Source organism: Anastrepha ludens, chromosome 4 (assembly GCF_028408465.1).
Source record: "Anastrepha ludens isolate Willacy chromosome 4, idAnaLude1.1, whole genome shotgun sequence".
Lineage (NCBI taxonomy): Eukaryota > Metazoa > Arthropoda > Insecta > Diptera > Tephritidae > Anastrepha > Anastrepha ludens.
The window spans coordinates 102,813,690-102,838,429 of record NC_071500.1 but is presented as its reverse complement, the minus strand read 5'-3'; the positions used below and the strand labels follow the sequence as shown (position 1 = coordinate 102,838,429).

Here is a 24,740-nt window from a genome sequence, read left to right as displayed (position 1 = left end):
TGGCGCAAAATTAATCACCCTATTGGAAAACGATGCCCGCACGGTAATGCACCGATACGAGCCTTCATGCATGTACATCAATAGAAACAAGTTTTTCCTAACAGCGGTCGCCACTCGGCGGGAGGCAGACTGTCAACAAAATCATGTACAAATTGTCAACAAAATCCAATAAATTCAAGAATAATCTGGCATCGCAAATATTTAAATGGATGGAGGGTATTTTGGAAAAACTGCGTGCTAAGCAGATCACAGGCTCGAGTGTTTATATGAGCAGTACAAAACCAAATGTATTCGGTAAAAAAACTTTTGAAGACTCATATCCCGCCGATGAAAGTTACGCCAATTGCTATGGAGCTTAAACGGTAAAAATTGATTGAAAGTAAATGAAAAAACTTGCCGGACCATCTTACGTTCACGCGTTGAGCGTTATAAAGTTTACTGGCTTCAAAATAGGCTAAGTTCCGCTGAAAGACATTTACAATGAAAAGCCTACGTCTACATGTATGTATGTATTTGACATCTGAGTATCTTCAATCATATAAAAAGTTTTAAACGTCTAATGGCGATGAAAGCAGTGACGATGAAAGTGATAACAAAACTACCGAATATACATTTTAAAACATTCAAAAATATTGTAACGTCTTTTAAATTTTAAAATAAATATGAAATAAAACAAGTTAAATATTATTTTTGTCTTTTAAATTGTATCGACTAATAGTATGCAAAATCATTTTCAATGTTAACGTTGTTTTGCGTGTTCGCAAAAACTGTGGATTTTTTTATATGCGCGTGTATGTAGAGCAAAAGAAAACTAGAGGTCCATACATGCATGCATATATAATATAATATATGTAGCCAGAGGATTGAAGGGGTTAATAAACGAGCTATAGGCTAGTCCATCTACAAATTAAACAAGGAAGTTAAGCAAAAACTTGCTGTAGTCCAACCAAGAACAAGCACCTTCCTCTGGCCCACACACAAGCTGTGCTTGGGCTCACACGCAAACTGTTGGCAGAACCAGCTACAGTGGCTTAATTAACACTAGATTTGCCAGCTGTTTGAATTTGCCTATTTCTACCAAAACCAATCAACATGACTGGTCTTTAAAATAAGTGCTTAGCGAGGTGTCCAGCCTTTACTTACCTTTAAAAGAGACAGAAGTTGATTAATATTCATTGTTATACATAAATATTGGACATTATGGATTATATATAAATACATATATATTAATATATATATTGTATAATTGGCGCGTTCGCCCTTTTGGGTGTTTGGCCGAGCTCCTCCTCCTAATTGTGGCGTGCGTCTTGATGTTATTCCACAAAAATGTAGGGACCTACAGTTTCAAGCCGACTCCGAACGGCTGATACTTTTTATGAGGAGCTTTTTCATGGCAGAAATACACTCGGAGGTTTGCCATTGCCTGCCGATGGGTGATCGCTATTAGAAAAAACGTTTTCTTCATGTTTGGTCTTTCACCGAGATTCGAACCTACATTCTCTCTGAATTCCGAATGGTAGTCACGCACCAAGCCATTCGGCTACGGCGGCTGCTGTCGATTGATTGATCGATTAGTAATAACAATAATAAAAAAATGTAATATTGCACATTTAATAGAGAGCAAATTCGAATTTCCAAATACGCAAAAGGTTTCATTCACTTCATTGATTTGGCCATTTTCAGAGCCGGTTGATAACTATAAAAAATACATATGTATGAATTTGCTCTAAAGCAAAAGGCCGCCAGAATCGAGGTTTTCTCGCATTCATATATTTTCCCCAAAAAGTGTGGCAGTGCTTCAATTGTGTGCACTTTAGTGAGCTCGTTTTGACTGGTCTGGTAAATCTAGTGTTAAAAAATTATTATAAATAAAAAGAAAAAGTTCCAAATTTATCAACCTGCATGTTACCTCTTATCATTTTCAAGCGTTTTATTCTCATTGATCTTCCAAGCATTAGCTCGAATCCCCGCTCACCGGTTTACACAGAACCTGTTGCAAGCAGCGCAAATACAAAGAGATAAAGGGTGATTTTTTAGAAGCAAATTTCAATAAAAATAAAATGCAGGAGAATATTTTTAAAATTCAGAAAACTGGCTGTTTTCGACAGATAATTTTATAGTATTAATGTTTGAATAAAAACTGGCGCCTACATAGCATAATCCGGATGTCCAATTTTCTCACACTCGCAGCGAATTAGGCAATAACGCGTGGACTGTTTACTCAATCCGTTCTGGTTCATCCACTTGGGCAAGCGACTCCTTACATATCCGTCATGAAAATATTGGAAATGAATATTATCACATGAGGGAAATGGCCAGTGAATCTGCCGATCAACTTTTTCACTTTTTTTATTTCTACTAAAGGGTTTTCCAATAAGAGATGTTATTTTAATATTCAAAGAAAAATGCTATTTTTTAATATAAATGATCGGATGGTTAGCCTCACGAATTCCATCTTTGAGGTCTTGAATCGATCCTGGGCTGTTGGTGTGGATATTCTCTTCCACGTGGCCCCAAAGAAAAAAGTCACAAGGTGTTAAATCACAAAATCTCGGTGGCCAATTGTGATCACCTGCTCGAGAGATAACACGATCCGGGAAACTTTTCCCGTAAACGATCAATGGTTTCGTTACTTGTGTGACACGTAGCACCGTCTTGTTGAAAATAAACGTTACCCAGATCAATACCATCCAATTCAGGCCATAAAAAATCGTTAATCATCTCTCGATAGCGGTAGATAATACCTGTTATTGGAAACCCCTTCACACCAACTGAAAATTAAAAAAATGTATTAAGGTATCTTTTAAGCCTTAACTAAATATATCCGAAGAAATTTAAAAAAAATTTTTTTTTTTTTAATAATATTTCATCATAAACAAATGGTATAAAACATGCAACATGCAGTAGTTATATAAAAAATTCATGCCTAGTCATGCTGAAAAGATTTTTAGAAGTGTTAGCAGACCGTTATTCGGCTCTCAGCGAATTTGACAGATTTGCCGAAGTCATTCGTTTTGTGTTTCACAAAATTTTGCTTAAGCTTAGTGAAACACCAAACGAATGACGTAGAATCCAAAGTTCCCCTCAAAAAAATTTTTTTTCACCACACCTAACGAGCAAACCTGGAGTCTAGTATCCCATCATCCTTGGAGTCTAGTATATATTTCACAATAAATTAAAACAATTTGCAAACACTACTCCGCGCTAAGTTTATTCATGTTGAATTGCCAAGCCAGACTAACCTCAAAATAAATAAATAAAAAACTTTCAAATCGGCTGTCACAGATAGCAGTAATGCAAACTTTAAGCTTTACAAGCTTCAAAAAAGCACCCTTTGCCAATAATTGCTAGCATTTCAATTCTCCTCTCTAATTATGTTTGAGAATGACTCTGGTATTGGCAGCGATTCGAGTTTTTAGCAATCAGTTTGCAGCAAACCTTCGGCTAAAATAGTTCAACAATTTTTAACTCTGCTTTGTTCGAAGTGTTTTTTTTAATTTTGCATTTTAATAAATAAAAGGAGATGCACAGCTTCATATTCTATATATTCCTCGTTTGGCTTAGCTGTCTTAGCGATCTAACTGTGATGTGCTACAAAATACCAGAAGTTAAGCTTGAAGTACTACAGAACGGATTTCGAGTGTCAATACCGCGTGAGTAAAGTTGATGTTTTGCACAGTGAACTGTCATTGGGGAAGAACCTTAAGGTGATGGCTTGTGGCTAACAATAACTTTTCCCATAAACAAATAAAACGTCTTCGGCTCTTGCGATTTTATTGTGTATATACATACATACGTATATAAGTATGCTTGGAAGATAATTGATCCATAATATAAATTTAATAATTATATATATTTCTATAGTAATTTATTAGTTAATGGCTTATTCAACATTTGCCATGTAATTTTAAACATTTTGTACAATTTGTTAACATTTATTTGTTTTGCTAAGAATTTTTAATAACATTTACACGGCTTTTCCACGAAATCAAATTCATATCAATAACCTTTAGCACGAAATCGCACATATTTACATATATGCAGAAGTTTTAAAAAGCATTGATAACGTTTTCAAATATTTATTGCATTCTGTTTGTGGGTAACCAAAGCTTAAATGCATAGAGAGAGCCCTCCCTACTTATGCCGAGTTTTTTAATTTTTACGCTCTCGAAATTCTTACAAATGCGCCCAAAAAAATGCATTAGTGAACCTACAGAGTTTTCATTTTAAAATTATCGATTTTTTTTTAAGTGAAACTTCTTATGCGACGATGGACGAGCGAGAATGGATAGTAAAATTTCAAGGCCATTCAACGTTTTCGGCATTTTCGTTGCGCGAGAGAGAAAAAAGATATAACGTAGAGGAAAAGGAGAGAGAGAGGTATAGATAGCCTCTTATATATCTTAGATACACTTTATGCTATTTTTCCTGAGTTTTTCTTTGTGGTTGCTAATTTCTAGTGACAAATAACGCTGCCTACTTTTTGGCGCTTGTTTGTTGGTGCAAACTTCTAGGAAATATATTTTTGGTGCCTACTTTTCGGCGTTATATTTCCGTGGTGCCTACTTTTTGGGGCGTTTTTTGGTCCCAATTTTTTGGCGTTTTTTTTTATGCCTACTTTTTGGCGCTTATTTCCGTTTCCTGGCTAGTGCTTGTGCGTACTATAAAGTGCTATCCATTCCGGCGTCGGATTTATTGGTATTGCCTTACGGTAATTTGTGCCGTTGCTGCGGTCCTGGAATCGCTGCGTTTGTGCGGGTGATAAGCGCTCGGAGTAGTGCGCGTTGTTGGCACGGTTTGTGTCCGGCGTTTACCTACACCAGTCGACCCTTCTCCGTTTTTTGTAAATTTTGTCTATTTGTATTCTCTGCAAATGTTGTGAATTTATTTAGATATGTATTCTTTCTCTCTCTCTCTCTCATTCTTTCTCTGGTCTCTCCCTCTTTCTTTGTCTGACTTGAAAGTTTCACTTCTGTTATGTGTACTACGCTACACGCACTTTTTTTTATTTTGACAGCTAAAATAACAACCGTGATGCACCAGAAATTTAGGTTAGGGTTAGACATTTACTAAATGGGTCGCTTTTCACTTGAACAAAGTTGGGTAATAATATAACCATTCGAAAATCGAATATTCAGCCAAAACAGTGATGTCAAGTGGCCGCCTACAAGCTGCAATTTCATATCATTAGACTATTTTTCATTTCTGTTAGTTGGCTACATGACAGCCCAGAGTATTGTTTACGAGCGCGCGGAAGCATTTTGCCAAGAGTAAATTCGAAGAAGAAAATCAGTAATGGATTTCAAACGTAATAGTATGATTGCATTACCGTCTGTGTCAGAAGAAAAGAACCGGTTTTTTCTTATAACTTCAAGATATATTTCTTTCTGCTTTTTGCTTTGTAATAGTCCCATTCAAAGGCTACGACGCCAGTGCTAACTCAGGTTGGTGCCGTTCGAAACTTTCCTGTAAACGCAACTAAACAAAAATGAGTGAGAAGTACACGAAGCATTTCGAGGCGGTATTTTTATGCACGCATTCGAAAGGGCGGAGATTATCTTATGCAAAAATAATTAAAAAATCAAAAAAGTTTGTTGTGATGTGGATTCAGCGGTATAGGGTGTACAAAAATGTTAATACTTTTCCGAGCGCAGCTTGAAGCGGGTGACGACAAAAAAGCAGGATAAAGTGATTGTCCAGCCTTTTAAACGGGACCCTTCTTTGCGAGTACGCCAAGCACGAACAATTCTTTCTAAAAAGGGAATAGATTTGAGTATCAACACCATTGAACGTCGGCTGAAGGAGGGGAAAATATCCTACCGTTCTGACACAAACTGTATATTTGGCTGGAAAATGACAACCAGCGATTGTTCGTGAGCTCGAGCTCCTTAAAGTAAATAAGGTTTTTGTTTATCGCACCATTACTCGCTACAATGACACTGGGAGCCTTGCGAAACGTCTGGAGGTGGTCATCAAAAGACTGCAACGTCACGTGAAATGGTTCAAAAAGTGAAGAAGCGACTTGAGCGATATCCTGGCAAACAAAACTTCTACGCTTTTAGATTCTCTAATAAAAATCTCGAATAAAATAAACATGCTTACAACTCTACAGACAAAAACAATTCGGACCTTTTCTCAGCGGAATTATACAACTTATAATATAATATTTTAAGACTTCCGCTTTCGGAATGATATTAAGGTCGACGTGAGCTGGACCGATTTGAAAGTACCTCAAAAAATCGAATTATTTTTATTCCAATTCTTTAATATTTTTTAAAGTATTAACCCTTCTATCGTCTGGGTGTTTTTAGAATAAATATTTACACATAAAAAATATAACTCGGGATAGAGTAAGATATCTCACACCCACTGTTTCCTTCATCAAAAAAATCAATTGAGCAAATCAAGCAATACCCAAACAAGGTTTGGCAAGGTTTCTTGGCCTAGAAGAGCTTTCAACAATATTAACTCGGACTCCTAACTGGTTGCCCTCACCAAATTACGCTCAGAAGCTGTTCTGGATGAAAGTGTAATACTACGATAAGATTAGTAAACATTGGTACCCTGCAAGGTGGCCTACTGTCTGTCCTGATACGGCTACATTCACTTGACCTACAGTCAAAAGGGAATGAGAAGACTGCTGTACGCGTACGATGTCGTGATAATGGTTTGATGTTCCAGTATATATGTATTTCAGTAGTGGAATTATGGAGGTGAGTTGGATGCACTCAGTGATTGGGCTATAAGCTGTGGCCTGAGTGTAAATTCCAAAACAATTGAACTCTTGCTCTTCACTACTAGGACCTTGGTCTGAATGGTGTTAGACTGACACTATCAGTACAAGGCAAATATCTTGGCGTAATTTTTAACACCAAACTTAGTTGGAAATCCAATAACGACTATTGAGTTAAAAAGGCAAGCATATCACTTTTTTCTGCGAAAGAATGCTGGGTATGAAGAGGGGTCTCGAACGAAAAATTGCACTTAGATCTTGCACTATTGTGCGGCCTATTCTTACATTTGGGTCACTCGTTTACTGGCCTGCTAAAAGCTACAGCCAAACCAAATGCGGGAGAATACAAAGATCAGCTTGTATTCGAGTAACGGTGCATTTTGTTCGAATCCGCGTTTTGCAGTCAAATGACTCACCCATTTATTACCAATAGATCTACACATTTAATACACATCTTCAGTTGGCACGTTTGGGCTAAAAAAATGGTGAAATGAACCACTAGAATATATGGTCACAGCAAGATCCTTCACAACATCACCACCAACTGTCTATTACCGAGCTTTACCTTCACAAAAGATTTACCTGTGGCATTTCCATCTAGAGCAGATTGCGGCCTTGAGATAGGATTCAACTCTAAATCCTTACTTGTCTTGCAGACAAATCTAGCCTATTCCAGGGAGAATTGCTGCCAATCAGTGAAGTCTGCTAGGCCGTCTCCGACATTATGAAAACTGGAGCCCAAGTAGCTATATTCACGGATAGTCAGGCTGATATAAAAGCGGTAAATTCAATCATCACAACTTGCAAACTTGTAATGCAGTGTATAGAGGGACTCAGCCCGATCTGCCAATGGTACGATATCACTCTTGTATGGACTCCAGGCCATATGAACCTCGAGAGTAACGAGAGGGCGAATGGGAATGTTTTTAAGGTGAAACTGAAGTTACAAATAGACGTTGGAAAGGCCCCTCCAACCTGTACAATGCCCAGGAAGACATGGCCTAATTATAACGCACCAAAAAATATACAATTGCTTTGGTATGGTCGGCCCAACATCTCAAGACTATTCGCTGTTCTCACAAGACCCTAGAAGGTAGCAGAACACGCGGCGAGGTTATATATGCAATATATACCGTAGATGTGGAGAAACGAGGTAGAACGAAACTCCATTTAACTATCCTTGCCATTGTCCTGACTTGTCATGAACAAGATTACGAGCTTGATCCCAAAACTCCTCTGGGGGCGGGCATGCTCCTCTTATGAATCTCACTTTGCTTGTTTTTTGTTGTTAATTGGAAAAATCGATTCTTCAAAATTCTTATACAATGTTATTTATATAGATGAGCCTGGCATCGAAAATGTGGCTTTCAATATCAATCGTAATCGGCCATTTAAAGCCTTCGAACCGGGCGAGTATTCCAATCGAATACGTACACAAATCAACAATCTGTGGTTTCTCGAGACCCAACGTCGCCTTCAAGATGACGATACCATTTATGTATGGACCGATGTGCAATTTAATAAATCTCGATATCGCGATATTTCCACGCCGATTGCAGTAAGTCATGCGCTACGAGGCCAAGCTTCTCAAAGTGGTGCGAGCACTATTCCTCCAATGATCGCAGTAAGTCAAGTACCGCAAAGTGTTAATGAAATTGCACCAACAACCACCACCGAAGAGCCGCCTGCCATAGACCAACGAAATGATAAGTGCGAACCTTCATTGACGACCATTCACAATCGTAAAGTATGCAGGGGCCAACTTATATTCGAAGAGAATTTCGACGGCGATCAATTGGATGCATCCCGTTGGCGTTACGAAGTACGCCTACCGCTTGATATCGCTGATGCTGAATTTGTATTATACGATACAAATGCAGAGCTTTCAAATGGCTTACTGAAAATCGAACCAAGACTTTGGGGTAATGATAGTCCAAATGCGGACATACAAAAGGGAGATTTAAATTTAGGAGCACGGTGAGTATGACGTGGGTGTGTGTGTGTGTGTGTAATGGGTAATATGAATATTTCATAACTAATTTTCAACACTTATTGCTGCAGTTGTACAGCATATCAAAATCCAGAAGTGGAATGTCAACGACATTCTTTCGGCAGAGTCGTTCTACCACCGGTGCTCTCTGCGCGCATCAACACCAAACATGCATTCAGCTTCAAATACGGACGCGTAGAAGTGCGCGCCAAGTTGCCACAAGGCGACTGGCTTTTCCCACGTAAGTTTATGTTGCATAATTTGATTAGTTACAAATTCTAAATTCCCAATTTTTTCAATTTTTTTGTCGTAATATTTTTATATAGTTCTCCTGTTGGAACCACTAGTCAACTATTATGGCCAACAACCCTATGCCTCGGGCCAAATGCGCATAGCCTTTTTACGGAGCAATCTAAATCTACAGACAGGTAGCGGTGTTGAAGTGGGTGGACGTGTACTCCATGGCGGCGCCGTACTTTGTGCCGAATCAAATAATCGTGATAAATTTATGGTGAATACCAGTCGCGGTGCACATTTTGGAGAAAGTTTCCATATCTATTCGCTAACATGGAATGATCGTCTTCTACGTTTGGATGTGGATGGACAAAATTATGGCACAGTAGAGGGGGGATACGCACAAATTGTAAATGATTTTAATAATGCTTGGGCAAACGGCAATTATATGGCGCCCTTTGATCAAGAGGTTAGTTTATTTTGTTCATATTTTTGAAGTTAAACTTCTTAGACGTCGATGTACCAGCGAGAATGGAGAGTAAAGTTTCAAAGCTATGCGTTTTGGTCATTTTCGTTCCGCGAGAGAGAAAAAAGATATAACGTTAAGGAAAAGGAGAGAAAGAGCTATACCATATCTTAGATACACTTTAGGCTATTCACGTCTCCCTTTTGTGCGGTCCTCCTCTAGCCTAAGTCGTACGACGTTTGTATTGTAGGAGCAAGAGAGAACCACGTATACATTATATACAAGGCGTTAGAATATAACAGAGAGAGAAAGAGAGTGACGCGCAAGCGTAGAATAGGATAGATAGTATTGCACACGCGCGTGCCTTGTCTATGCACGTTATAGTGTTACGCGCTATATGTGCGCACGGCTTTAACGCCACGCTAATACATCGGAGCGAGAGGGAGCAACGTATAGTTATAATACGACAGATCGTATTGTGCGTACTGTGACAGTACGCGTTGGCGACAGACGCTAAATATACGCAGTTGATATACCACGTGTATTATTATTCATTTTTGTGTTGTGTGATTATTTATATTTATTAAAATTTGTGTCCTGTGGCTTTTGTAAATTTTGTCTATTTGTATTCTCTGCAAATGTTGTGAATTTATTTAGATATATATTCTTTCTCTCTCTCTTTCTCTTTCGGGTCTTTCCCTCTTTCTTTGTCTGCCTTGAAAGTTTCACTTCTGTTATGTGTACTACGCTACACGCACTTTTTTTTTTAGTCCGGAAGTAGCATAGTATAAGCCGTGAAATGGACCCGATAGCAACGATATTGAGATAAATTAGAATTTAAATAATCTCCATTTCAAATGCTGGTTTTCAAGCAAATCAAAAACCGTTACTTCATAAACTTTCATACCGCACATCCCTTCCTTTGTCAGCTAATGAATGTGCCAAGAAATGTATGGTTGTGGTTTTTGAAGATTTCAAAATCTGCATGATCCTCTCTAGCAGCACAGTTAAAAAAACCGTTATTATATGAAAGTTATGTACTTCATTGAAAACTCATTTGACAACAAACAGCAAATAAATGGCCGGCGTGAACCCTTTAACTCAAACGTTTGGAGACACCTCTAACCTTGAGAAGTAGGATTTAGTGCAAAAGTAATCAAACTCACTCTACTTTTTAACAAATCTTTTAGACTGGAAGTACCCAAATTTAAAGCTCCTAATCGGTTGTCGCGTAAACGGCCTCGGTAGTCTAGCGTAAGTGGACTAGCCTGCCATCCCAGAGGTTGTGGGTTCGAATTCCACGTGAAGCACTGCCTTCGCACTTTTCGAAATTTACCTGCTTTCCCTCTTTCTTACGCTCCAAGCAGAAGGCGTTGTTCCTAAACAACGACAGGTGGGTATTCCCACTATTTAGGCTAATCACCTACCCCGCCAGAAATCAAAATAGATTAACGAAACCAAAGCAAGACTGAGTCTTGTCGAGGCCCTATGCACCCGAGAGGAGGGAACAAGGAAAAAAATCAAAGTTGAATAGCGTGTCAGTAATCGTAGTATCATTTGCATTTAGTAGGTAGGTAGGTGCAATAGTTGAAGTGTCGGTCTAGCACTCCTCAAGTACCACTAAAGCGCCGTTTTGATACCATTATGAGACTTCCGACAGGCAAATATCTACAGCCAGCCAGAGCTGTTGATATAATGGAGGAGATTGATTAGATTTAGGTTGGCACACTGCCCCAGGCTGTCAAAGAAAGAAGCGCCCAGTTACCCTAATCGTCTAGCTGCCAAACCCGGACATTCACAGAGAAAATGCTCAACAGTCTCCTTCTCTGAAAGAACTCGACAGTTTCTGCGCTGGGGGCTAAATGATAAACCCAGTTTTCCACGTGTGTGCCGATCGTCCAGTGTCCGGTAAACACAGCTACGAGTTTGGAAATTGAATGGCGAGGAGTCTCTGAGTCCTTCGTAAATCGTAATGGGGCCAAAGGGTTTTCGAAATAGCACTTGAAGAAATGGAGCTCCATCTTTTCTGCGCTTTCCTGAGAAATAATTTGTGCAGTTCCCCTTTAACAACTGTCAGGCGGATGCCGATGACCGGGTAGGAGGTCTCTGAGGCCAATTCAGTACCTTTTCTGGCAAGCTCATCAGCAATTTCATTTCCCTCTATGTATATTCCTATGTCCTGGAACCCAGATCAGAGAACTGTTACTTGCACACCCAAGAGATTTGATCTCCTCCTTACAGAAGTTTACTAATTTCGTTCTGCACCATGGCGTCGTCAGAACCTTAATCGCGGCTTGACTAACGGAGAAAATGTTAATATCTCCCTCGCTCTCGCGTTCCCTAAGCATTTTGCATGCCTGCAGGATCGCAAAGACTTCTGCTTGAAAAACACTAGCAGTGCTCGACAGCTTAAAGGAGATAGTTCATCTATGGCTGATTTAGAGAAAACCCCTGCTCCGACTCCCGATTCTATCTTGGAGGCGTCAGTGAAGACAGAGAAGGACCGAAGGTGCAGATTTTCCCCTCGATCCAATCCTGCATATTTGGAAAGATTGCCCTAGCACAACCCTCAAATTCTAGTTTGCGGATAGAGAGTTCTGTTCGAAGTACGGTGAAACGTACATTTAATACAGTTTTAAGCCATTTACGCAACATTTTTACGGAAAAATAATGGATTCCTTTTTCCCCAAACTAATATTTAATTTGAAATGAAAAATGCAAACATATTTAATGTGATTTTTGATTTTTATTTAATTTTTTTTTTCTTCGTTAAAGTTCTTCATTACACTTGGTGTTGCCGCTGGTGGACATGGAGATTTTCCAGATGAATATTCTTCGAAACCCTGGGTAAATAGTTCACCCAAGGCGGCACTTTATTTTTGGCGCGATCGTCATAATTGGAAATCAACTTGGATCAGTCCAGCACTGCAGGTCGATTATGTGCGCGCTTACGCGATTTAGAAGGCTGACGAAAACCGTCCATCTTCAGTGATGGTTAAATTTAAGTAAAATCTATAAATTTGGTATTTTTAATATTTTTTATACTGAAGTTTAAAATTCATATTTAAATTATATTTTTAGTTGTATAATTAGTTAAAGAAAATGTAAATATAAAAAGAAAATACCCAAGGCCACAAGCTAATCTTATTGGTACGTCATCACGTTTATTCTCCGGCACTACTTCGACACTCGTTTTAATAAATTGAAATATTTTTTAAAGGCATGCATATTTTAACACTACTATATTTCTTTACAAAAATTTCATAGATGAAGCTGGCATTACAAGTGTAATTTATAACATCGAGATAAACGAGCAGTGTCCGTTAATATACGATCTGATAACAGCGCAGCGAGGCAATTTTTGGATCAGTGAACAAAACGCCAAAAAATTATATGTAAATGATGAAATAAAAATCAATGTTGTGGTGCAGCATAACGATGGCATTTTTGCACGCACCGACATAATAGATATTTTGCAAAATTTTCAACTTACTTTCAAAACCGTTAAAAATGGCGACCAACCCGTAGATGCTTGTGATTTTGATGCATGGAACGAGAATGCTGCAAATGTAGATAATATAGACAAACGCAGCATTACGAAGGTCACTTTAAAAAATCAACAATCAAGCAAATCGTACGAACCGAATAAATTAATTTTTGAAGAGAATTTCAATACCTTGGATAATTCGATATGGAGTTATGATCTGTATATGCATTCAAATGCGATTGGTGATAGATCTGAGGAATTTACTATGTTCACTAATCATGAAGATCACATTTCGGTGCAAAACGGTTCGCTATTGATAACACCTTCAATATCAACGAGGCGGCAAAATGAAACATTTGATATTACCGGGTAAGTTCGAATTAATAGTCCGGGAGCCAGGGGTCATTTTGACCTCATTATTTCATGCCGACTGATTTTAATACTGAAGGCAGACGCCATCCAATGGATGACGAAACCAACCGTCAGCTGGTCCAGTAGCGGTGGATACGTTCGTGGGATGCTGCGAAACGTGTCGAAAAAAAAATTTTAACAACTCATTTAATACCGGCTGAAATTTTTTGTGTGTATTGTTGACATTTAGTAGAATAAAAAAAAAATAGTCAGCTGCGCCGTAGAGGGGGGAAAATACGTCAGCTGAACAGGCGAACTTGCAAAATAAATTAAAAAGTAAAACTACTTTATGCCCATTGAAATTTTTTTACATAATTTTGGACACATATGAAAATATAATAATGATGGTCAGCTGCGTTTATAGTGGTGGGAAGACCGTCAGCCGAAGCAAGAATGTATCATTGCGTTCATACATCTCGGCGGCGCGCGGAATATTCGATGCTACGACTGACGTCTTTTCCCCCAACGGACAATCAGCTGACGATTATTTTTCCATTTTTATTTATTACTAGCTTTAACCCGCGGCCCCACTCGAGTAGGGATGCGAGCAAAGTGAGCGCTGATGCCGAGCGGTGCCGAGCCGAGCTTATTGACGCTTATTTTCATGCGAGAAGAAAATTTCTATATAACACAGTGAATGGGAGGATCAGCGCTGAAATTCTGTTTATTCCATGTGTTTTGCTCTTATGTCATTTAGTTTTGTTGTTTTTTTGTGTTTATAAAATTGCTGTACACGGTAATGGGTTCATCTGATGAAGAGTATTTTCTCCTAGTGTAATTAATGCAATTATTAACACAAAAGAGTTTGGAAAACATCCAATTACACTAAAAAGGAATGAATTTGGTGAATTTCATCATTTATATAATTATTTAAGAAAATATCCAGCTATATTAAATTTCAACAATATACCCGAATGAAAATTGAAACTTTTGATTACATTCTGGACAAGATAGGTGTGAAACTAAACAAAAACTGGACAAATTTTATTAAGGGGCCAGTAACTTCTTGCGAAAGATTGATAGTGACTCTGAGGTAAAATAATTCTTTAATACTTTGCTTAATTCAATTATATTTCATGTAATAATTTGTATTTATAAAAAACTATTTATGTATCGAGTCAGTGTAATAAATTGGCGTCTCCTTTGCTGTTTGCATTTGGTCCAATAATGGCTCACTTCCAATTTGTATGGAGGCAAATGATGAAGTGGTTGGTTCATTTGTGATTTCAATAATATTACTTACTTGGTAATTTTATTTCTGCTGCAACCGATGTCCACAGTTTTTCCACACAAACACGATTGTGATGCAATTTGTTTTTTTGGTCCCACAAAGCAGGCCGGGAAAAAATTTCACTTATTATTTGATCGATATCTATTTTTTTATTATTTTTAAACCATTAAAAAACACAACTGCACTCTAAAAAGTAAACATCAACAATGCAAAAAAGCGCGCAAAACGCTTTGAAACTGATTTCTCGCACTCATCGGCTTTGCTCTCTGCTCCTGTCGGCGTTCACTGTGTTATACACAAGCTTATTTGTATTGGCTTGTATGTAATCAGTTTTATCGCACTGACAATGTCGGCTCGGCTTTCAGCGCTCACTCTGGTCGTCTTCTAGGAGTAGTTTTGAGGGATTTAGGATATGTATATAAGAGAATTACATAAAATAATTTCATAGAAAATAATTTTTTATTAATAACCATAATATTACAATACCCGGCATCCGTTGCTATGACTCGTTGAATAAAATCAAAACATCCAATCAGAAAAATATCAAGCAAAATTATTTTTATTAATTTTCTATCTCAAACCGTTTTTGAACTTTGCATTTGGTTCATAGTTGAACAGTTTATGCGGATTATGAAGTCTAGAGTGTGCTATAAATAGTGGGAAATAGGAAAAACTAAGATTTTTTAGATTAAATTTAAGCAAATGTTCGATTATTAGTGACGAATGAGAGTGGTGGCGCGGCCTGGGGGCTGTGGGAAGGAAGCTCCATCATAAAAACATGCCTATAACCTTGAACAATACATGAAAAAAATTACAGCCGGTATAAAATGAGTTGGTAGAAATTTTTTTTCAACACGTTTCGTACCCTCCCACAATCACACCCACCGCGAGTGCGCCAGCTGACGTTCACTTTCGTTATTCATGAAAGCTAAATCACAAGTATAGTCAATAATTTAACGGTATAAAAACGCAGTCCCAAATCGACCCCTGGCTCCCGGACTATAACTATTTACTAATTCAAATAACATTGCATTTATAAAATTACACAATTGACTGTAGTAGTGTCAACTACATAGAAATCAGCAGATGTAGAAATCCGAGAGCATACTTTTCGTTTTGCATCTTTGCTTTGCCTACTTAATACCGCCCTGTGAAATTTATAGAGCGAACAAAAATGCAAACATTAATTTAAAAAAACCAATTGCTGCTATTCTTCTTTTTGAGTCATAGGAAATAATTGATAAGTTTGTTAAATATGGGCTAATAGTAAAATTGTACAGCAAAAAAACAGTTCTCCAATCGGTTGAGTCATTTTCGACTCATAAAAAACAATCAGCCAATCGGAGGCGGCATATAACAGTAGACCACTTCATTTGTGAAAAAACATCGATGGCCACATAAGAAATGATGAGAGGAGCTCGGACAAACACCCAACCAAAAGGTGTAAGGGCCAATTATTTATATTTTGGTGCATGAATGACAACACGATTATTTTTAAGTGCAAAGTCTATCACCCTCAATGATGTATTGGTGTTACATGGCAGTAGTTAGGCCACGATTGCTGTATGGGGCCTTAGAATGATGGACTGTGACAAGAAATCTGACATACTTAATGCCATTGGAAAGGATTCTGCGACTCGCTGCTCTGTGCATAACAGGAGCGATGAAAACCACTCCAACGGCGGCACTGGAAATGATACTCAGCATGCAACCTATTGATCCTATGGCGGAAAATCTGGCAGCGAAATCCGCGGGGAGGTTAGTATTCACCTGTAGAACCTTCGGACATAGCTCCATAGGAAGGAGGAGTTAAAGTTGCACAGACTACATGACTCCGTACTTTAATTGGGAGAGAAGGTTTCGTACTATAATTGAAGACATGGAGCCTGGCCAAAGGACTTTTCACATCTACACAGACTACTCTAAAACTTTACATGGAATGGGAACAGGAATTTACTGCTCAAAACTAGGAATTAGGCAGCCCATCAAGCTGCCCGAACAGAGCTGCATCTTCCAAGCGGAAGTTTTTGCTGTGGCGAAAGCCGCAGAGCTAGCCTACACAAGACCAAGAACTCAATAATTAATATATATGTACGTGAACAGTCAAGCAGCAATAAAAGCAATAAGCTCATATTGTATTAAGTCCAAAAATGTTCAACAGAGCAGGGAGGCCATAGAAGGGCTAGCCGCAAACTGTAGGCTGCAGATGCATGTAGGCTGGGTATCTGGTCACAAAGGCATTATGGGAAACGAAATAGTAAATGAGATAGCAAAAAGTGCTGTTAGACTACCATTTGAACAAGAGAACGACATACTTAAACCGCTGAATACAATATGCAACGAAATGGACAACTCCATGAAAAAGCGAGTGGAAGCTAGGCGGACTCATCTGGCCACATGCAAAGTTATGTGTAGAACTAATGACAAAAAACTGACTCAATTCGTGCTTACGCTCTCACGAAAGGACTGCAGGCTATTATAGGTATGCTGACAGACATATGTTGGCCGCACTTGCTCACAAAATAGGGATTGCTAACACGGACAAATGCACGAAATGCAGACAGGATGTTGAGGGAACTTCAGAACACCGTCTGAGTGTTTGTCCGGCATTTTTAAAAACGTGTTTAACGTCTATGCAAGGCTTAATGCCAACCAGGCCAACCTAACTTAAAGTTTTATTGATGTTCACAATACAGGTGCGCAATTTTATGTGCAAAAGCCAACGGGTTTTTATTTTCCTTTTTTTAACTATTGAAGAACTTCGATGCCATAAATATTGTTCGGGATGGTTGGCCTGAAGCCTTCAAAATGTAAAAGTTATATTATAAAGTTGGTGCTCTTCTTTCGATGAAAGTTATAAATTTTTGCAAATAAAGTTGATTGGTGCCAATGAGCGCGAAGCCAAACAACCCTCGGCAAATTCTTGCGAAACCAGAAGGAAAATTATTTCAGACCTACAAAATATACACATTTCATGAAGGCAATCAGTTGATACGTTTATTCAAACACGCTTATAATTTGATATGGTCATCGGCATCCCCCTGACAGTTGTTAAGGCCGGCGGGCCAATTAGATGTCCTAAATTCAGTAGTTTTCGCGAAGCGTTGTAGGATGAGAAAAAACACAATTAGCCAAATGAAGTTTTGGAGTTAGTTTAATATATATTTAAACTAAAAAAATTGTACAATCTCCAACAATATATTGTAAGCCGAGTTATCAATAGATTCCCAGAGCGCCCGTATCCAACTTCTGTACAAGATACAACTTGCAATTTTCATCTGAAAACAAAAAAAAAAAGATTATTAATTTTGATGTAATTATCTTCTATGTGAACTAAAAAACATCCAAAAACTTTTTTAAGCGACTTTTTTACCCAGTTGAAGAGTTTTTTTTTTCCTTGAAAAACCACTTTTTTTCTACCTTCCCCAAAAATTTGAATTTTACGTGTTTCTTAGTTCACATCGAAGATAATTACATCAAAATTAATAATCTTTTTTTTTTTGTTTTCAGATGAAAATTGCAAGTTGTATCTTGTACAGAAGTTGGATACTTCAGTGGCAAGGCGCTCTGGGAATCTATTGATAACTCGGCTTACAATATATTGTTGGAGATTGTACAAATTTTTTTTTTTTAGTTCAAATATATATTAAACTATCCCCAAAACTTCATTTGGCTAATTGTTTTTTTTCTCATCCTACAACGCTTCGCGAAAACTACTGAATTTAGGACATCTAATTGGCCCGCCGGCCTTAAAGGGGAACTGCACAAAACCCTTTGGTCCCAATACGATATACGAAGGACTCACAAAGTCCTTTGGATTCCACGCCATTCAATTTCCAAACTCGTAGGTGTGTTTACCGGTCACTGGACGATCGGCACTCACGCGAGAAAGCTAGGGTTACCATTTAACTCCCATTACAGAAGCTGTGACGACCTTTCAGAGAAGGAGACTGTTGAGCACTTTCTCTGTAAATGTCCGGGTTTGGCAGCTAGACGACTAAAGCCAGTCTGGGGCAGTGCGCCAACCTAAATCTAATCAATCTCCTCCATTATATCAACAGCTCTGGCTGGCTGTAGATATCTGCCTATTGAAGGTCTCATAATGGTATCAAAACGATGCTTTAGTGCTGCTTGAGGAGTGCCAGACCGGCACTTCAACCATTTCACCTACGTACTTACCTATGATTTGAATGCCATCAGATGGACTTGGCAGTAGTTATCAGAGCAGATACAACACCTACCAGTTTAATATTTTTTGAATTGATTGCTTTTACTTTATTTATCGAAGCGCAGTAACGCATTCCCAGCCTTGAAAAAGAGTTCTATCGAATGAATCTTGTGGCAAATAAGGGCAAGACAAAGTACCTTGTGTTAACAACCAAAAAGTCTTCGCGTATTCGACGGCTAGTTGCGATTGACAATTACTAGTTCGGCGTAGTCAAGGACTTTGTCTACTAAGGATCCAACATTAACACCAACAACAGCGTCAGCCAGGAAATCCAGCGAAGTATAATCGAAACTCTTGCCAGCAGATGTTACTTTGGGCGGCGTAGGCAATTGAAAAGCAGAGCCCTCTCTCGATGCACGAAAAAGAGTCCTGGACATTGACGAACACCGATGTACGGTTATTAGGAGCTTTCGACAGAAAAATTCTTCGCCAGATCTATGGTCCGATTTGCGTGAATAATGCTGTACGCCGACATCGACGCAGTGAAGCGCATTAAAATTCAGCGGATGCGCTGGCTACGTCACGTTGAGCGAATGGACAATAACACTCCAGCAAAGAAGGTATTCTTTTCCAAATGCAACGATGGAACTCGCAAAAAACAACGTCCTCATCTACATTGGAAAGACCAAGTCGACGACGACCAGACCGCCCTTGGGGTTTCTAACTAACGTCAACGCGCGTAACGTAGAGGCGATTGACGCAACAATAACAACGGACCGATGGTCGATCGTGATTGTAGTTGTCAGCTAAGTAAGTAAATAGGTACCGCATGCCGGGTCTTAGCTGATATATACAAATACTTCGCAAGTACATTATTCGTTCGCTGTTTGGCGCAGCTTTCCCTCCAATTTGTTATCTGCTGATGTAATTTCATAAATCGAAGGATCCACTGTTTATGACGCCTTCGAACTGCAGATGGTTGTTATGAGAAACACAAGTCATCGATGTCTTTACCGGACGCCGTTATTCCTCAATCGCTGACGAATCGTCTATCTGCTCAGCCAAAAACTGTTCCATACGACCGTTTGGTAGGATTGAATGCCAGAGATCGCGGTGCACATTGAAGTCACCTACAACCAAACGGTTTGCACCGCTGATAAGCGCACCTACTTATTTCAGGGTGATATTCAACCGGGCAACAGATGACAGGGTGTAAATAGATGAAAAAAAATTTGACAACTAAAATATAAGCAACTAAATTTAAATTTTTTACAAAATTGGATCTACAAGTAGATAAAGCGAAACCAAGCAGGCTAGAATTGGATAATGAATTATAGTCTCGAAGTGTGCGAGCAATAGGTGCATTACTCGCAAATCGTCGTCTTAAAGTTTTCCCCAAAAGGGTAAAAATTGCGAAGCCTTCTTTGTGGAATATTAAAGCATATCCACTCAAGTAGATCTTGGCAGAGGAAGCGAAAGTGAAAGGACTGTCCTATTTTCTATAATTAATTAGCTTTATCCGAGAATTATATTCACTGGCGATTTCTTCTTCGGTGTGTATTTCGGTTTGATATGGTGTATCGGCCATTTGGTTAGGTGTCATCTGCGCGCAGTTCTTCTCGTTGATCTTCTAATTCATATTTTTTTGAGTAGAAAAGTTATACATTCCTACTCGCATTTTATTCTTGCTCTCTGTTGCTGATCCCTCTTTCCCAGAGCAGAGACTCTTACAGTACAGGATTCGGGAGCTTGAGCACCTTAACATAAGTAAAGTGTTTGTTTATCGCACCATTATTCGTCACAATGATACTGGTAGCATGGCGAAACGTCATGGAGGTGGTCATCAAAAGACTGCAACGTCACGTGAAATGGTTCAAAAAGTGAAGAAGCGACTTGAGCGAAGTCTAGGACGAAGTGTCAGTCAAATGGCGAGAGAACTGTAAATTATCTGACCGTAGCATCCACCGCAAGCAACATCAGGTCAGACTTGAGAGAGCGAAGGAGTTGCTTCGCTTGGCCGAAAGCGGTCAAATTCCGAACATTGTGTTTTCGGACGAGAAAACTTTTCAAAACGATACAGTTTGTTTGACCGACCGTTCATACGAGAATTTAAATCATCGATTGACCACCAGGAGGCAGCACCCGGCACAGGTAAAGGAATGGGCCGCTGTAACTGCCGCTGATTTACGATCCGTTTCTGGACCGTCTCAAGGCCATAGTCAAGACAAAAGGTGGTCATATCGAGCAAAAGTAAATTGATTCTTAATTTTGTATTATTTTTAAACATTTTTTACTTTGAATTGAATAAAAGTAATTCTCCAAACTAAATGAATTGCCATTTTCATTGGTTACACTTCGAGTGCCGGACCCTAAATTCTCTAATACCCGAAAAATACCTATAATATGTTTCAATGTGGCTCAATTCCATATACTTTTCCTTATACATAGGTGTAATGCACCTGCATGTTATAAAAACCGAACGGAGACCTGCATCTATAAAAAGCAAAAGCGTAGATTTTACATGTATCCACCGCCCGTAGATTCTGCGAAAATCAACACAGCAAATGCATTTAGCTTCACATATGGGCGCATCGAAGTCAGTGCAAAACTGCCAGAAGGTGATTGGTTAATTCCGTGTAAGTAATATGTAGAAACGCATGAATATTAATAGAGTTTTGTCACAGACAAGAATGACTTCAAGGTTACATTCTCGGGTTAATTTATTGACAAAAGAGACCTTAAAGGTGGGATCCAGCTCGAATACCGTAGCTGAAGGTCCGTCTGAACAAGACTATATCTTTCGATGTAGAAGTTGTGTGCTTACGGAAATAGATTGTTTCGATAGTCAATAAAATTATCTACTAGATAACGTTCAAAATTGTTGTTTATGTTTTTATCAGACACTGGAAGCGAGCAAACGAAGTAAAGAAAATATTAAAAAAAGCTCCGAGCTACAAGCTCCGCCTCTTATTTGTGGCGTACGTCTTAATGTTGTTCCATGGCAGAAATACAGTCGGAGATTTGCCATTCCCTGTAGAGGTGCGGCCGCTATCAGAAAAAAACTTTTTCGTTCATTTGGTGTTTCATGAACGGAGATTCGAACTTAGGCACTGCCGAATGGTAGTCACACACCAACCCATTCGGCTACAGCCACCGCAAATACATATTTTATCTGATAATAAGTGGTAGCTCTGAAAGGAATTTGTTTGCAAGAAGTCCAAAAATATAAGTGCATTCAGTGTAGCGAGTAAAATAGCAGGCCCAATTAAGCGGCCGCCGTAGCCGAATGGGTTGGTGCGTGACTACCATTCGGAATTCACAGAGAGAACGTAGGTTCCAGTTTCGGTGAAACACCAAAATTAAGAAAAACATTTTTTTAATAGCAGTCGCCCTTCGACAGGCAATGTTAACCCTCCGAGTGTATTTCTGCCATGAAAAGGCTCGTCATAAAAATATCTGCCGTTCGGAGTCGGCTTGAAACTGTAGGTCCCCCCATTTGTGGAGCAACATCAAGACGCACGCCACAAATAGGAGAAGGAGCTCAGCCAAACACCCAAAACGGATGTACGCGCCAATTATATATATATTATATATACACTTTGACCGAAAGCTCATGCCGGAATAAACTTGTGGCTATTTCAGATAATTCGTGATATCTGCTTGTGTAAATATCGCACCATCTCTCTGTAGCCGAATTTGTTCTAAACTTGTTTAGCTTTGCTTCCTCGTTTTAAGAGTCAAATACAAAAACAAAAACAATTTTGAACGTTTTTTGGTAGATACTATTATTGGCTCTCGAGAGAACCTATTGCTTCCTATAGCCTTTCTTAGGCATAATGAGGCAATATATTGTACAAATAAAAATAGCTGCCTTTCCAAGTGTGTTCGAGTTGGACTGCAACTGTTAGGCCTCTTTCGTCACAAATTAACTACAGAATATAGCCTTTCTAGTCTGTGTGACAAGCAAGCACCCTGTATATGTGCATGTAATAAATCTGTTAATTGAATGATAAAATAAATATTGCTATATCTGCAGACATCATGCTCCAACCTGACCAGCTTAATTGTAATATGCGCAAGCAACTCCGAATCGCTTATGCCACTTCAAAAGACTTGGAAAAATTCCGTATTCGTGGTGGCCCAGTCATAGTTTATGGCGTTCCTAATCCCACCAAACCTACGGTACATATTTTCGAACGTACAAGTCATATGTCCTTCCAAACTGGTGTTAATCCGAATGAATACCACAACTACACTATGGTATGGACTTCAAATCAAATAGCTATGTTTGTTGATGGCAAGAAGTACGGTTGCATTGCAAATAACGGCGAATATACTGAAAGGGTAAGGGTTTTTAGTCCGAAATTGAGTATTTCAAGCAACATATACCTATATTTTTCTTAACTTTACGTACTCTTTAGTACCATATCGTTTTGGGTGTCTCTGCTGGAGGACATTTGGAATATACCCAAACTACTTCACAACCATGGAGTAACGGTAGAGATAGCGCTGTACAGCAGTTTCACGAAAGCTTTACTCAATGCTGTTCAAGGCATGTCCGAGACGGTGTATGTACTCAGGAAGTATGCAAGAGAAAACAAAAAGGTAAAAAATATTGCACAGAAGAGGAGAAGAGTTATGTGAAGAGAATATGTAGCAAACCTTGGGGCCCACAAGCAACTATGGCAATTAATTATGTACGAGTATATGCTGTATAGTACCATTAAATAGAATTAAGCAAATACACGAATGCGGGGAAATAAATTTACGTATGCATAAGCTTGTACATACATACATACTACATACACATATCACAGAACGCCTACTTACCATATGATTTATTGTGACTGATTATTCTCTATTATTCCTATCAGATTCGCTCCTGTACAAATGTATTGCATATGTATGTAAAAATTTAAAGTTTCTTAGTAAAAATTTTGCATTATGGGGTTGCTCTGTTTGCCTTTGTGTTTATATTTTATTCATTGGCCAGCGACTGTAGAAAATCAAGCATAAATAAACCACACATTCTTTTGATAGTTGACATTTCAGTTGGAGGGGTTATTTACAGTGAGAATTTTCAAAAAATCTATCTCTTTTTTCTTAATGTACATATATTTAAGAATACTCACAGAAATTTGAATTTCGTTCCGGTGAATATTTTCGAAGTTACACGCAAATTAAAAAAAAAAGTCCTATGTAAAGTGCTTTTCAAACTTTAAACGCGTTTTTCTAAAAATGATGTTTTCAAAGTCGGTGACCAACATTACATGAAAACGGCTAAATCGATTAGTCTCAAATTTTAACACGGGCTTCTTCAATATTATATATTTTGTAATAATTAATCGAAAATTTTTTCTCACCGATAAATATTTTTGAAATGAAACTTCTTAGTAAAATTTCAAGGTCATGCAACGTTTTCGGCATTTTCGTTCCGCGAGAGAGAAAAAGGCTATAACGCAGAGGAAAAGGAAAGAGAAAGCTATACCTTAGTATATATACATATATACCTTAGTAGATGAAGCGACGCTTGGAGTGTTCGAGACAAAGATTCTGCGTAAGATTTTTGGACCTTTGCACGTTGACAACGGCGAATATCGCTGACGATGGAACGATGAGCTGTATGAGCTTTACGACGACATAGACATAGCGCAGCGAATAAAGATCCAGTTTCTTCGTTGGCTGGGTCATGTCGTCCGAATGGATACAAACGCTCCGGCTTTGAAAGTATTCGATGCGGTACCAGCTGGTGGTAGCAGAGGAAGAGGAAGGCCTCATCTGCGTTGGAAAGATCAGGTGGAGAAGGAGTTGGCTTCACTTGGTTTGTCCAATTGGTGCCGGTTAGTTAAACTCGACTGGCGCGCTTTGTTAAACTCGGCCAAAATCGCGTAAGCGGTTATCGCGCCAATTAAGAAGAAGAAGATATATATCTTAGGCTATTTTTCCTGAGTTTTTCCTTTTACTAGAAATTAGTGAGAAATAACACTGCCTAACTTTGGCGCATGTTTGTTGGTGCAAAC

The 24,740-nt window shown here is 38.7% G+C and overlaps 1 protein-coding gene across 2 annotated transcripts; it reads left to right on the top strand.

Moving 5' to 3' along the window:
* The first annotated feature begins 3,412 nt into the window (after positions 1-3,412).
* On the top strand, positions 3,413-23,680 carry LOC128860409 (gram-negative bacteria-binding protein 1-like). Of its 2 annotated transcripts, none has more exons than XM_054097934.1 (5): positions 3,413-3,653; positions 8,074-8,710; positions 8,795-8,964; positions 9,050-9,426; positions 12,199-12,648. In XM_054097934.1, the coding sequence occupies exons 1-5, from the start codon at positions 3,524-3,526 to the stop codon at positions 12,382-12,384; spliced, it is 1,500 nt and encodes a 499-aa protein (XP_053953909.1). In that variant the 5' UTR covers positions 3,413-3,523; the 3' UTR covers positions 12,385-12,648. The 2 variants fall into 2 exon arrangements, with proteins under 2 accessions (XP_053953909.1, XP_053953907.1); XM_054097932.1 differs by lacking the exons at positions 8,074-8,710; positions 8,795-8,964; positions 9,050-9,426; positions 12,199-12,648 and adding exons at positions 12,691-13,279; positions 21,169-21,356; positions 22,757-23,064; positions 23,142-23,680 and having other exon boundaries at positions 3,414-3,653.
* Positions 23,681-24,740: the final 1,060 nt, after the last annotated feature.